General features: G+C 43.4%; 2 protein-coding genes across 8 annotated transcripts in view; both read left to right on the top strand.

Moving 5' to 3' along the window:
- The window catches only part of LOC307198813 (acyl-coenzyme A synthetase ACSM1, mitochondrial), a 48,631-nt gene extending 46,242 nt beyond the window's left edge, over nucleotides 1-2,389 (top strand). For all 6 annotated transcript variants that reach the window (XM_079946053.1, XM_079946056.1, XM_079946055.1 and 3 more), the window contains 2 exons: nucleotides 596-715; nucleotides 2,211-2,389. In XM_079946053.1, the coding sequence (XP_079802179.1) occupies nucleotides 596-715; nucleotides 2,211-2,297 (207 nt within the window). In that variant the 3' untranslated portion in view covers nucleotides 2,298-2,389. The remainder of the gene's footprint in view (nucleotides 1-595; nucleotides 716-2,210) is intronic.
- Nucleotides 2,390-8,342: 5,953 nt separating this feature from the next.
- Nucleotides 8,343-13,989, top strand: part of PDILT (protein disulfide isomerase like, testis expressed) — a 131,043-nt gene continuing 125,396 nt past the window's right edge. For both annotated transcript variants that reach the window (XM_079946059.1, XM_079946060.1), the window contains exon 1: nucleotides 8,343-8,422. The gene's annotated coding sequence lies outside the window, so the exon portion shown is untranslated. The remainder of the gene's footprint in view (nucleotides 8,423-13,989) is intronic.

Here is a 13,989-nt window from a genome sequence, read left to right as displayed (position 1 = left end):
CCGTGGCCTCTCCCGTTGCGGAGCACAGGCTCCAGACGCGCAGGCTCAGCGGCCATGGCTCACGGGCCCAGCTGCTCCGCGGCATGTGGGATCCTCCCATAAGAGGGCACGAACCCGTGTCTCCTGCACCGGCAGGCGGACTCTCAACCACTGCACCACCAGGGAAGCCCTGGCTTCACGTTTTATGTGTATTATCTCATGGAATCTTTACGTGAACCTGATGAGGAATAAACCTGTCCTCTCCCCATTTTGCAGAGAAGGAGATCGAGATTAACATAGGTTAAGTAATGTTCCAAGGCAAAGAGTGGAAATTGGAAGCATTGAGATTTGAACCCGGGATTTCCAAAGGCTCTGCTGTCAGTTTGTTTTCCCATTAATTTAGTAAGCATTTACTCTTTATTTTTAAATTTCTATTTATTTATTTATTGGTCACGAGTGTGGCATGGCACGTGGGATCTTAGTTCCCTGACTAGGGATTGAACCCATGGCCCCTGTGGTGAGAGTGCAGAGTCTTAACCAGTCCCAGGCATTTACTCCTTAAACGGTAATTTGGTTGTCACTCGCCCCGAGCCTCCATTCTGGTTCTTCACTGCAGGTAGTGAAGGCTTTCATTGTCCTGACCCCAAACTTCCTGTCCCATGATCGAGACCAGCTCACCAAGGAGCTGCAGCAGCATGTGAAGTCAGTGACAGCCCCGTACAAGTACCCAAGGAAGGTGAGCGAGAGCAGATGGATGGGGTCTGGTCCCTGTGAGTGGTTCTGGGGGCTCCACTGCCTCAAGTCTCATACAGTGTCTGGGGTGAAGCCTAAGTAGCCAAGGGCACTAATATTTTTCTCTGCAGAAGAAGCATTTCAGCTTAGGGGTGTGAGGGAGCCCACTGAATCGGATGGAACCTCGATCCTGTGTCAGAAACTCATCCTTTGCTGGAGTGTCAGCCTAAAGAAAAAAATCAGACAGTTGCCCAAGGATATCCAGGAAGGTTATTTATAATCTTTCAAAATTTGAAAAAGACACCCAAACCAGCAACTTCCAAACTATTAAAAAACATTATTTGTCATGAGAAATACATTCTGTATTGCAACCCAACACACATATACATACATAGCAAACAACAAAGAACAAAATGATATTTACCCTAACAGCATGTAATACATTCTGATATTTTTTGTTCAACTTCATTTGTTTTAAATGCTGTGCACAAGCTATAAAACTGTGCAGCATAGAGAAATGATGAAATTACTCATGGAATTTAATATTATTCTGTAATTTAAACTGATAATGAAGATTTTTAACGTAAAATATCACAATAATATATTATTGAGATAAAAAAGCAGGCTAAGAAATAACATACGTAGTGCTATCTGATATGTTTAAAAACAAGTTAAAATTTCCTTCTTTTGTAGTAATACTTTGCTGCATTGTCTGAATGTTTACAATCAATACATATTATAAAGCTATATAGCTAACATTTATTGAGCATTTACTGTGTGTACCAGGCCCTGGACTCAATGCTTTGCATGCATTATTATTTCATTTAATCCTCTCCACAACCTGAGATAATCATCCCAGTCTACAGAGAGGAAACTGAGGCTTAGAGACTCAAAGTAAGTTGCCTGAGATTAGAGTAAATAGAAGCTGGAATTCAACCCCATGTGTATCTGACAACAGAGTTCATGCTGCTAACATTAGCATCTGATGCTTTATCGAGAGTACAGTAGAGGATGCGTACCAGTCAGGAAGGGCTACATGTTACTGTGGGTAACAAACAGTCCCAAAGTTGCAGTGGATTATAACAAGGACGGTGTCTTTCTTGCTCACGCCACTTGTCCACCATAGCTTTCCCGGAGCCTTTGCTCCACATCCCCTCATCCTGGGACCAGGATAAAGGAGCAGCCACCACGTAGGCACCTCCCAGAGCACTAGAAGAGATGGACAGAGGGGTGGCCTGTCTCAATGACTCCCACCTTTTCTGTTAAATGTGGCACACTTCACTCCTTCTCATATTTCACTGGTCAAAGTACATCAAAGGGCTGCATCCAACTTCAGGAGGTCAGAGGAGAATCTGACATAAATGGTGGACCCCATTAAGGCCCCCACATGGCGCCAGTCTGTCTGGGGGACTGTGAGAGGGCAAAGGAGGAGAGCTGAGGGTTGATAAAAAATGACGGGGGAGACTTAGTCAGAATGTGTTTGCTTTATCCTCAACCAGGTGGAGTTTGTCTCAGAGCTGCCCAAAACCATCACTGGCAAGATAAAAAGAAGTGAACTCCGGAAGAAGGAGTTTGGTCAGATGTAATTGGCAGTAAACTCAGAAACCACTGTGTGATGTTGGCCAAATGCCTGGCGGCCTCAGGTTCCTCACGATGGTGAGGGTGAGGAGAGGAACGCTGAGAGAGTTGACTTGAAAGAGCCAGGAGTGTCAACATTCCAGCATTTTTGTTCGTTTAAATTAATATCAATCACTATCCTTCCTCCAAGTTCCCTGTTCCTTTCAGATTGCCCAGCTGAGCGCTCAGAATGGGGCTGAAGCAAATTAAATACTGACTCAGCATCCACAGTGAGTCTGTTGTGCGTTTATTCTGGGAAAGATCCAGTGCTAAATGCTGTCCCTCGTAATTCCCCCAACCCCCATCAGAGACTGCCCCAGGGCCTGATTCTCCCTCCTGGTTCCAGAGACTCTGTGACCCAGTCGACGACCAGGACATAGAGGTCTAGGAGGAACAGTCCATGTGGCCCCCGGGGTCTGCTCCTGCCTGGCTTGCCTCTACCCAACTGGGGGTGAGGCGGGAGGCAGGGCAAGTGTGGTGTCTGGGGAATGGAGAAGAGGGGAGGGCAGCCCAGCCTGGTGACGACACTTGCCTGCCACACCATCCCTCACCTGCACCCTCCAGTGGACCCACTGCCTCTCGTCCCACCAATAATGCTGCTGCTGTTGCTGCTTGCAGGTCCCAGCCTGGACCAGTGCAGGTGAGTGAGTACCTGCCCTCTGGGGCCCCAGGAACCCTGCAGGACTCGTCCAGCCCTTCCCAGGGACCCAGGAGTCCTCCCCAGACACCTCTCCTTATACTGTGTAATGCCCTCTGCCATCCAGAGCCCTCTGACCCCCCTGGCCTTGGTCCTGTGAACTAACCCTTCACTCCATCCATCCTTCTGGCCTGAGATGGAACCACCAGAGGCTGGAAGGAGCAGAGGCAGAAGAGGCTGAGCCTGGGGGTGAGAGAAGCGCATATTGTCTCCTTCTCACCCATTCCTGGGGGGTCACCGAGAGGGAGATCCCCTCTGCAGCTGCCCTCTTCTGAGGTGCACAGATACACACACTCACAGGGTAATATACAGACATCACAAACACAGAGACGCACAGGTAAAGAATCACCCCCAGCCTCACCTGGGGACTCAGGTGTTGGGCTCATGGACAGCTCACACACAGACCAACGCAGGCAAGGACACCCTGGGGGGAACACACACACAAGTACACATACTCAGGGCCATGTGAGACAGCCCCCCAGGGCAGACCCACACACACCCCAAGGAGGCGCACACACGCGCGCGCGCACACACACACACACACACACACACACACACACATGTAGGCAGAGACATAGACACAGAACACAGCCACATACACACAGGCACAAAAAGAAGACAAACACACAGATACAATCAGGAACACCCAAAGGGACAGCAACTTCACACACAGCACAGTCACACACATATAAAACACAGACACAACTCCACGGACCCATATGCCCTGAGACACACACACACACGGATTTGCACAACCAGCGTACATTCATTCAGTGACAAAGGTGCAGACACAAATGCATACAGAGAAAAACAGAGAGACACTCAATGTCTCAGTGCTGTGCAGTGGGAAATTCACGTTCACAATCGAGATGCTCACAGACACAGAAACTCAGACACACAGGTTCATACATGCAGACTTACACAACCACAGTCACACGCACACATACTCCCAGACAGTTCTGGCACTCCAGTGGATACCTCCACAGGCAGTCGGGGTGAACAGACCCTGGCATTGAGGTAGAAGGTAGACGGGCTCCAGGCTCAGCAGCTGGAGCTTGTCTCCTGCTGACATTTCAAGGAAAAGATAAAGGCAGGAGCAGAGAGAAGCTCAGCTCTGCCTGAGTAAAAAGACTACCATATTTTTCATTCTTGAGGTCAAGGAGACCTCCTGGACTACACATGCACAAAACGGTTCCTCAGGGGTCAGAAAATGGAGGGGGCGCTAGCCCATAATATGTCCTGCCAACCTCTCAGAGACTCTCACGCTGGAATCTATCTTGGCTAAAAGATGCCTGTGCACGTTGGGTAGGACGCTGAGTCAGACCAAATATGGGCACAAAGCAAGATGAATCAAGGTGATTGGCTAGAGGGAACCCGGAGAACTGCAGCCATATAAGCAATTCAAGCCACCCCAAAAGCATGACTCTCTCTCTCTCTCTGAGCCCATCCGTGTGTCTTTCCGCATGGACTTTTCTTCTAAAAAACGCTTTATCTGCTTCACTAACTTCTGTCTCTTTGCTGAATTCTTTCTTCAAAGAAGACAAGGACTGAGGTCCTGTTTCAAGCCCACCGGCCCTCGTGGTCTAGTGGTTGGGATTCAGCACTTTCACTGCCACAGCCTGGGTTTGATTCCCGGTCAGGGAACTGAGATCCTGCTTCAAGCCGCCACACCCTCGAGATCAGCGTGACCTACCCCACCTAGGCTGTCATGGAAGCGGGTGTTTTCCTGGCTCTGAACCCAGTGCTAGGCACCTGTCCCATTGAGGGCCTTCCAGAGGGCTGTGCTTATGCTCTGAGACACCAGAGAATGGCCAGGGTAGGGTGGCTCTGGGAACAGGGCACAGGGGAAGGACTGGGCTATGATAGCATGCACTTAACGGGGTGTTGCATGGGGCCTAGCAGATCCCAAGGTCAAGCGAGGGAAAAAAGTGTGCCTCCCCAGGACCCGAGCTGTGTGTCAGAGTGAGCTGTGCCCTCTCCCACAATAACAACAGTGACAGTAAAGACATCATCAGGACCATTGTATGATAATATTATCATCACCACAGCAATGACTGACCATCAGCCCGAGGTGGAGGAGTGAGGTGTGACCATGGTCGCCTGGTTTGCTTCATCTTCTGAGCAGGGCTGACCCTGAGCAAAGGCAAAGATTCTCTCTGGCCCCTTCTCTCTCTGGAGGCCTCAGCTCCAGCTTCTTCCTCTCCCAACATTCCCCCCACTCCCACCCAGACCCAAGTCCCCCCTGACCCTTTTCTCAGCCTGGGTACAACACCTCTCCCTGACTCTCCATCTGTGCAATGGGGATAGAGATGGTATGGGCCATAAGAAGATGCCTGCAGAGTACAGTGCTTAGCACAGGCCGGTAACAGGAGGGGCCTTTAAAGCCTTCACAGCTTCTAAGGTGCCGGTTCTGGGAGGACAGTCGCCCCTGGGAGATGATGAAGCTGATGGGCACAGGCGCTCAGCACATGGCCTCCCTTTGTCCTCATGACAGTCTTTGGACACAGGACTGGACATTTCCATCTTAGGGAGGAAACCCACCCAGGGTCACACCGCTGGTAAGCAGCACAGCTGGGTCTCAAGCCCAAGGCTCCTGGCCCTGCCTTCAGGGGCCACGGAGGGCTCCTCCCCTGGATGGGAGGCTGAACCCGCTTTGGGGATGCTTCGTCTGCTGCACGAATGGTCTCACCCTTTCCAGGCCCCTTAACTCTGTTCACTTCTCCTTCTTTCCCTCATCCCTGCTTGAACTGTAACCAGGGTGACCCTGGCACTGTTCATGGAAGTCCCCAGTCCCTTACAGGCTGCGTCTGCCTCCCATTCACTTCGCGGCTAGTCTGACTTCCACCCCTTCTGTGCCTAGTCTGTCTCTTTATAACCACACAGCCCAAACGTGGGACTCTGTAGGCAGGCAACTGCATCTAAACAGATTTCAACACTATTGTTTAGTTATCCCTGTTTTTTGTTTTTGTTTTGCTTGGTTTTTTTAATCATTTCTTTGTATTTATGGTAAAAGACATTGATTTTCCATTACAGCAGTAATAGAATGTTTCCTGTTTACAATAAGTTTCCATAATAATAAAATCTATGGGGTTTAAAGCAATGATTTTAAAGCTGTCTTGGGCCTGAATGAGCTGGGAAACCACTGTGTCAATCACACATAAAAGCACCTTTAGGAAGTTCACCTCAGGACAGGGCCCAGAACAGACCATCACCAGTGGGCTTTGTCTAACTACCCGGGTCCCTGGGCCCCAGCCCACCTGCTTGGCTCTCCCCACCCAGCACTCCTGGTACTGCCAAGCTGTTTGGGTGCTGTCCTCAGATCCCCCAGAAAGGAAGCTGGTGAACTTTCTCCATTGAAATTCTCAATTTCTGAAGGTCCCTGGCAATCAATAATGAGAGTCAGACTGGATTTTTTCCCCCTGTTTAGGTTCATAAGCTAAAGCCCATGCTAACAGGTGATGTATCTAGCCCTGTTTCAGGTGTTAAAATGTCTACGCTAATTACGGATGATTTTGAGACCATACCCATACCATCTGTATGGTCACACAAAGTGGAATTCGCAAGCCAGAAGGAAACCTATTTTATTACCATATCATCATGACCACGTAATGCAGTTCAACTGTAACATCTTTCCCTTCGGGTTTTCTTCTTTGCTCATATTTTATTTGTCAGTGTACTTCTCAATTTCCAAACATGGGAAATTCTAGTTAGCTTTTCATCAGGACTCTTCTAGCACAATTGCATTACCAAAAATCATGCTCTGTGTGATTTCATTCCTCTGAAATATGTTGTAATTTGCTTTGTGGCCAAAATAAATAAGGTTAATTTTTGTAATTATACTATATGTGCCTGAAATTAATGTTTCCTCTGCAGTTGTTATGTGATATTGAGCGATATATGGATATAGCTATATGATTAAAATGGTTTGCTAGTAAGATCTTCTACACCTTACAGATGCTCTGTGGTGCTCATTGTATGACTTGTTGAGGGAGAGGTGTGAAAACCTCCCACTCTGCTTGTGTATTTGATTATTCTTGTATCTCTGTCATCAAATCGATTTCAGCCACTGCCCATGGGAAATCTTGGGAGTTCTCCAAGGAAGGAAGAAGCGTCCAGAAGTGGGGGACAGGGGACCTGTGTTCAGGAGGACGAGAAAACCTAAGGTCTGAGAAGTGTCCAGAGAGGACCCGGGGTTGGATGGCGAGCAATGAGGCAGCAGGTAGGGGAGCTACGTTCTAAAAATGGGCACGTGGGTGGTGGTGTCCACTGTGATGGACCTGGGGCAAAGGCAGGGGATTTGTTGAGACAGTGTATAAAGCATCTGCATTGCTATGGCATTGTCGAAACAGGAGAAGACTCGGAGGAACTGCAGATAGGGGCTGGATGGAGGGGTGAATCTGGATGAAATAAGGATTTTTTTTTTCCCAGCAACATATATATTTACCTTAGTAATTGGAGGCAAGAAATGTAAGTTGGCAGGATGTTTTTTCTATTTCATCTTTGGTGATGACACAACTAGTTGAAGTGATTGAGCTTTCTAAGAATGGTATTCATAGATGGGAGAGAATTTAGAAGTCATCTTATTGCTCTTTGGGCCTCTCACCGCCGTGGCCTCTCCCGCCGCGGAGCACAGGCTCCGGACGCGCAGGCCCAGCGGCCATGGCTCACCGGCCCAGCCGCTCCGCGGCATGTGGGATCCTCCCGGACCGGGGCACGAACCCGTGTCCCCTGCATCGGCAGGCGGACTCTCAACCACTGCGCCACCAGGGAAGCCCTCTTCTTCATTTTTGAAAACACTTTAAATAGGAATCCCATTGAAATAATGTTTCTTACGTTTAAAATTCTACTAACTAAAATTTGCTTTTTTTAGGCATAAAAGTAAAGATTAAAAGTCAATTACAGATAATATGTGTCTGCTGCTAGAACATTGAGATAATTCAGTTTTACTGGGTTTTCCTACTAATCTTAGAAATTATTTTATCTCTTTTTAGTTAATTTACAGCAAATATCAGAGAAGATCAATAATTTGGTGAAGGAAAACACAGAGCTTGTAGAAAATATATCCACTTTGGAACAGATGGTATCTTTGTCCTTTGTTATTTTTCATGATTTCACCTTCAATTCCTTCCACCTCTGGGAGTTCGGTTATTTTGCTCTCTTTTCATTCATACTACTGTCCTATTTCATATGTTCCATAAAGAGTCCAGATTCAAAGCAAGCTCCACAGACGTAAAGCACTGTTCTCTGTATTTGTGGAAGGAGTCACACACGAGAAGATAGTATTTATAACTCTGGTTCCTTTTGTACATATTTGCATAGGTGAATGACTCAAAGAAACATCTTCAAGAAACCACTAGACAGAATAAGATGCTCTTTGACGAAGCACTTAAATTTAAGGTAAAAATCCCTTCTCTGCCTAGATTACATTCTGAAAACAGAAGTAAGAATAATGAGTAATTATTATTGATTCAATATATTTTGTTGAAGGATAATATCAAAACAATTGAGAGGGCTAATGAATATCTGAATGACATCCTTCAAAGTACTTGTGCTAGGCTGCAATCTGTGAGGGGTCAGAATGTCAAGAATCCGGACTTGGTAAGAGTTTGGCTGCTAAGTTTACCATAGTTTGGCTTTTGAGGCTTTTGTACGTTGGGTGAATTGAATGCTCCACCTCCTCTTGCTGTTTGCCACAGTAGAGTGTGGGAGTCTGGGAGTTGAATCTCCTTCTGAACAATGATCTGGAATTTCATGTACTCACACCTCCATGACTTTTTCTATTTCAGAGACTAGAAAGTATGTTCTGTTTTCACTATGTAGGGAGTTTTCCCACCTTTCGGCACTGCCCTCCAAGATAAATAGACAATCCCAGGAAATATATGAGGTGAAGGAAGATATCTAGCCAAGTTGTACAGCCCATACCGCTCTTTATGCTGAACAGAGAATTTTCAACGTGAATTTGGGAAAGTTTTCTATCTTTATTTATTTAAAAAAAATTTTATCATCTTTATTGGAGTATAATTGCTTTACAATGGTGTGTTAGTTTCTGCTTTACAACAAAATGAATCAGTTATACATATACATATGTTCCCATATCTCTTCCCTCTTGCGTCTCCCTCCCTCCCACCCTCCCTATCCCACCCCTCTAGGTGTTCACAGAGCACCGAGCTGATCTCCCTGTGCTATGAAGCTGCTTCCCACTAGCTATCTACCTTACGTTTGTTAGTGTATATATGTCCATGCCTCTCTCTCGCTTTGTCACAGCTTACCCTTCCCCCTCCCCATATCCTCAAGTCCATTCTCTAGTAGGTCTGTGTCTTTTTTCCTGTCTTACCCCTAGGTTCTTCATGACATTTTTTCCCCTTAAATTCCATATATATATGTTAGCATACGGTATTTGTCTCTCTCTTTCTGACTTACATCACTCTGTATGACAGGCTCTAGGTCCATCCACCTCACTACAAATAACTCAATTTCGTTTCTTTTCATGGCTGAGTAATATTCCATTGTATATATGTGCCACGTCTTCTTTATCCATTCATCTGATGATGGACACTTAGGTTGTTTCCATCTCTGGGCTATTGTAAATTGAGCTGCAATGAACATTTTGGTACATGACTCTTTTTGAATTATGGTTTTCTCAGGGTATATGCCCAGTAGTGGGATTGCTGGGTCATATGGTAGTTCTATTTGTAGTATTTTAAGGAACCTCCATACTGTTCTCCACAGTGGCTGTATCAATTTACATTCCCACCAACAGTGCAAGAGGGTTCCCTTTTCTCCACACCCTCTCCAGCATTTATTGTTTCTAGATTTTTTGATGATGGCCATTCTGACTGGTGTGAGATGATATCTCATTGTAGTTTTGATTTGCATTTCTCTCATGATTAGTGATGTTGAGCATTCTTTCATGTGTTTATTGGCAGTCTGTATATCTTCTTTGCAGAAATGTCTATTTAGGTCTTCTGCCCATTTTTGGATTGGGTTGTTTGTTTTTTTGTTATTAAGCTGCATGAGCTGCTTATAAATTTTGGAGATTAATCCTTTGTCAGTTGCTTCATTTGCAAATATTTTCTCCCATTCTGAGGGTTGTCTTTTGGTCGTGTTTATGGTTTCCTTTGCTGTGCAAAAGCTTTGAAGTTTCATTAGGTCCCATCTGTTTATTTTTGTTTTTATTTCCATTTCTCTAGGAGGTGGGTCAAAAAGGGTCTTGCTGTGATTTATGTCATAGAGTGTCCTGCCTATGTTTTCCTCTAAGAGTTTGATATTTTCTGGCCTTACAAGTAGGTCTTTAATCCATTTTGAGCTTATTTTTGTGTATGGTGTTAGGGAGTGATTTAATCTCATACTTTTACATGTACCTGTCCAGTTTTCCCAGCACCACTTATGAAGAGGCTGTCCTTTCTCCACTGTACATTCCTGCCTCCTTTATCAAAGATAAGGTAACCATACATGTGTTTATCTCTGGGTTTATCTCTGGGCTTTTTATCCTGTTCCATTGATCTAGCTTTCTGTTTTTGTGCCGTACCATACTGTCTTGATTACTGTAGCTTTGTAGTAAGTCTGAAGTCAGGGATCCTGATTCCTCCAGCTCCGTTTTTCGTTCTCAAGATTGCTTTGGCTATTCAGGGTCTTCTGTGTTTCCATACAAATTGTGAAATTTTTTGTTCTAGTTCTGTGAAAAATGCCAGTGGTAGTTTGATAGGGATTGCATTGAATCTGTAGATTGCTTTGGGTAGTAGAGTCATTTTCACAATGTTGATTCTTCCAATCCAAGAACATGGTATATCTCTCCATCTATTTGTATCATCTTTAATTTCTTTCATCAGTGTCTTATAATTTTCTGCATACAGGTCTTTTGTCTCCTTAGGTAGGTTTATTCCTAGATATTTTATTCTTTTTGTTGCAATGGTAAATGGGAGTGTTTTCTTGATTTCACTTTTAGATTTTTCATCATTAGTGTATAGGAATGCCAGAGATTTCTGTGCATTAATTTTGTATCCTGCTACTTTACCAAATACATTGTTTAGCTCTAGTAGTTTTCCGGTAGAATCTTTAGGATTCTCTATGTATAGTATCATGTCATCTGCAAACAGTGACAGCTTCACCTCTTCTTTTCTGATTTGGATTCCTTTTATTTTCTTTTCTTCTCTGATTGCTGTGGCTAAAACTTCCAAAACTATGTTGAATAAGAGTGGTGAGAGTGGGCAACCTTGTCTTGTTCCTGATCTTAGTGGAAATGCTTTCAATTTTTCACCATTGAGGACGATGTTGGCTGTGGGTTTCTCATATATGGCCTTTATTATGTTGAGGAAAGTTCCCTCTATGCCTACTTTCTGCAGGGTTTTTATCATAAATGGGTGTTGAATTTTGTTGAAAGCTTTCTCTGCATCTATTGAGATGATCATATGGTTTTTCTCCTTCAATTTTTTAATATGGTGTATCATGTTGATTGATTTGCATATATTGAAGAATCCTTGCATTCCTGGAATCAACCCCACTTGATCATGGTGTATGATCAGTTTAATGTGCTGTTGGATTCTGTTTGCTAGTATTTTGTTGAGGATTTTTGCCTCTATGTTCATCAGTGATATTGGCCTGTAGTTTTCTTTCTTTGTGACATCCTTGTCTGGTTTTGGTATCAGGGTGATGGTGGCCTCGTAGAGTGAGTTTGGGAGTGTTCCTCCCTCTGCTGTATTTTGGAAGAGTTTGAGAAGGATACATGTTAGCTCTTCTCTAAATGATAGAATTCGCCTGTGAAGCCAGGTGGTCCTGGGCTTTTGTTTGTTGGAAGATTTTTGTTGTTGTTGTTGTTGGAAGATTTTTAATCACAGTTTCAATTTCAGTGCTTGTGATTGGTCTGTTCATATTTTCTATTTCTTCCTGATTCAGTCTTGGCAGGTTGTGCATTTCTAAGAATTTGTCCATTTCTTCCAGGTTGTCCATTTTATTGGCATAGAGTTGCTTGTAGTAATCTCTCATGATCTTTTGTATTTCTGCAGTGTCTGTTGTTACTTCTCCTTTTTCATTTCTAATTCTACTGATTTGAGTCTTCTCCCTTTTTTTCTTGATGCGTCTGGCTAATGGTTTATCAATTTTGTTTATCTTCTCAAAGAACCATCTTTTAGTTTTATTGATCTTTGCTATCGTTTCCTTCATTTCTTTTTCATTTATTTCTGATCTGATTTTTATGATTTCTTTCCTTCTGCTAACTTTGGGTTTTTTTTTTTTTGTTCTTCTTTCTATAATTGCTTTAGGTGCAAGGTTAGGTTGTTTTTTCAAGATGTTTCCTGTTTCTTAAGGTAGGACTGTATTGCTATAAACTTCCCTCTTAGAGCTGCTTTTGCTGCATCCCATAGATTTTGCGTTGTCGTGTCTCCATTGTCACTTGTTTCTAGGTATTTTTTAATTTCCTCTTTGATTTCTTCAGTGATCACTTCGTTATTAAGTAGTGTATTGTTTATCCTCCATGTGTTTGTATTTTTTACAGATCTTTTCCTGTAATTGATATCTAGTCTCATAGCGTTGTGGTCGGAAAAGATACTTGATACAATTTCAATTTTCTTAAATTTACCAAGGCTTGATTTGTGACCCAAGATATGATCTATCCTGGAGAATGTTCCATGAGCACTAGAGAAAAATGTGTATTCTGTTGTTTTTGGATGGAATGTCCTATAAATATCAATTAAGTCCATCTTGTTTAATGTATCATTTAAAGCTTGTGTTTCCTTATTTATTTTCATTTTGGATGATCTGTCCATTGGTGAAAGTGGGGTGTTAAAGTCCCCTACTATGAATGTGTTACTGTCGATTTTTCCTTTTATGGCTGTTAGTATTTGCCTTATGTATTGAGGTGCTCCTATGTTGGGTGCATAAATATTTACAATTGTTATATCTTCTTCTTGGATTGATCCCTTGATCATTACGTAGTGTCCTTCTTTGTCTCTTTTAATAGTCTTTATTTTAAAGTCTATTTTGTCTGATATGAGAATTGCTACTCCAGCTTTCTTTTGGTTTCCATTTGCATGGAATATCTTTTTCCATCCCCTTACTTTGTCTGTATGTGTCTCTAGGTCTGAAGTGTGTCTCTTGTAGACAGCAAATATATGGGTCTTGTTTTTGTATCCATTCAGCCAATCTGTGTCTTTTGATGGGAGCATTTAGTCCATTTACATTTAAGGTAATTATCGATATGTATGTTCCTATTCCCATTTTCTTAATTGTTTTGGGTTCGTTATTGTAGGTCTTTTCCTTCTCTTGTGTTTCTTGCCTAGAGAAGTTCCTTTAGCAGTTGTTGTAGAGCTGGTTTGGTGGTGCTGAACTCTCTCAGCTTTTGCTTGTCTGTAAAGGTTTTAATTTCTCCATCAAATCTGAATGAGATCCTTGCTGGGTAGAGTAATCTTGCTTGCAGGTTTTTCTCCTTCATCACTTTAAATATGTCCTGCCAGTCCCTTCTGGCTTGCAGAGTTTCTGCTGAAAGATCAGCTGTTAACCTTATGGGGATTCCATTGTGTGTTATTTGTTGTTTTTCCCTTGCTGCTTTTAATATTTTTTCTTTGTATTTAATTTTTGACAGTTTGGTTAGTGTCTTGGCATATTTCTCCTTGGATTTATCCTGTATGGGACTCTCTGTGCTTCCTGGACTTGATTAACTATTTCCTTCCCCATATTAGGGAAGTTTTCAACTACAATCTCTTCAAATATTTTCTCAGTTCCTTTCTTTTTCTCTTCTTCTTCTGGAACCCCTATAATTCGAATGTTGGTGCATTTAATGTTGTCCCAGAGGTCTCTGAGACTGTCCTCAGTTCTTTTCATTCTTTTTTCTTTATTCTGCTCTGCAGTAGTTATTTTCACTATTTTATCTTCCAGGTCACTTATCTGTTCTTCTGCCTCAGTTATTCTGCTATTGATCCCATCTAGAGTATTTTTCATTTCATTTATTGTGTTGTTCATCATTGTTTGTT

This window comes from Stenella coeruleoalba, assembly GCF_951394435.1.
Source record: "Stenella coeruleoalba genome assembly, chromosome: 15".
Taxonomy (NCBI): Eukaryota; Metazoa; Chordata; class Mammalia; order Artiodactyla; family Delphinidae; genus Stenella; species Stenella coeruleoalba.
The sequence above is the reverse complement of the archived record's forward strand: the minus strand, read 5'-3'. Positions and strand labels throughout refer to the sequence as shown.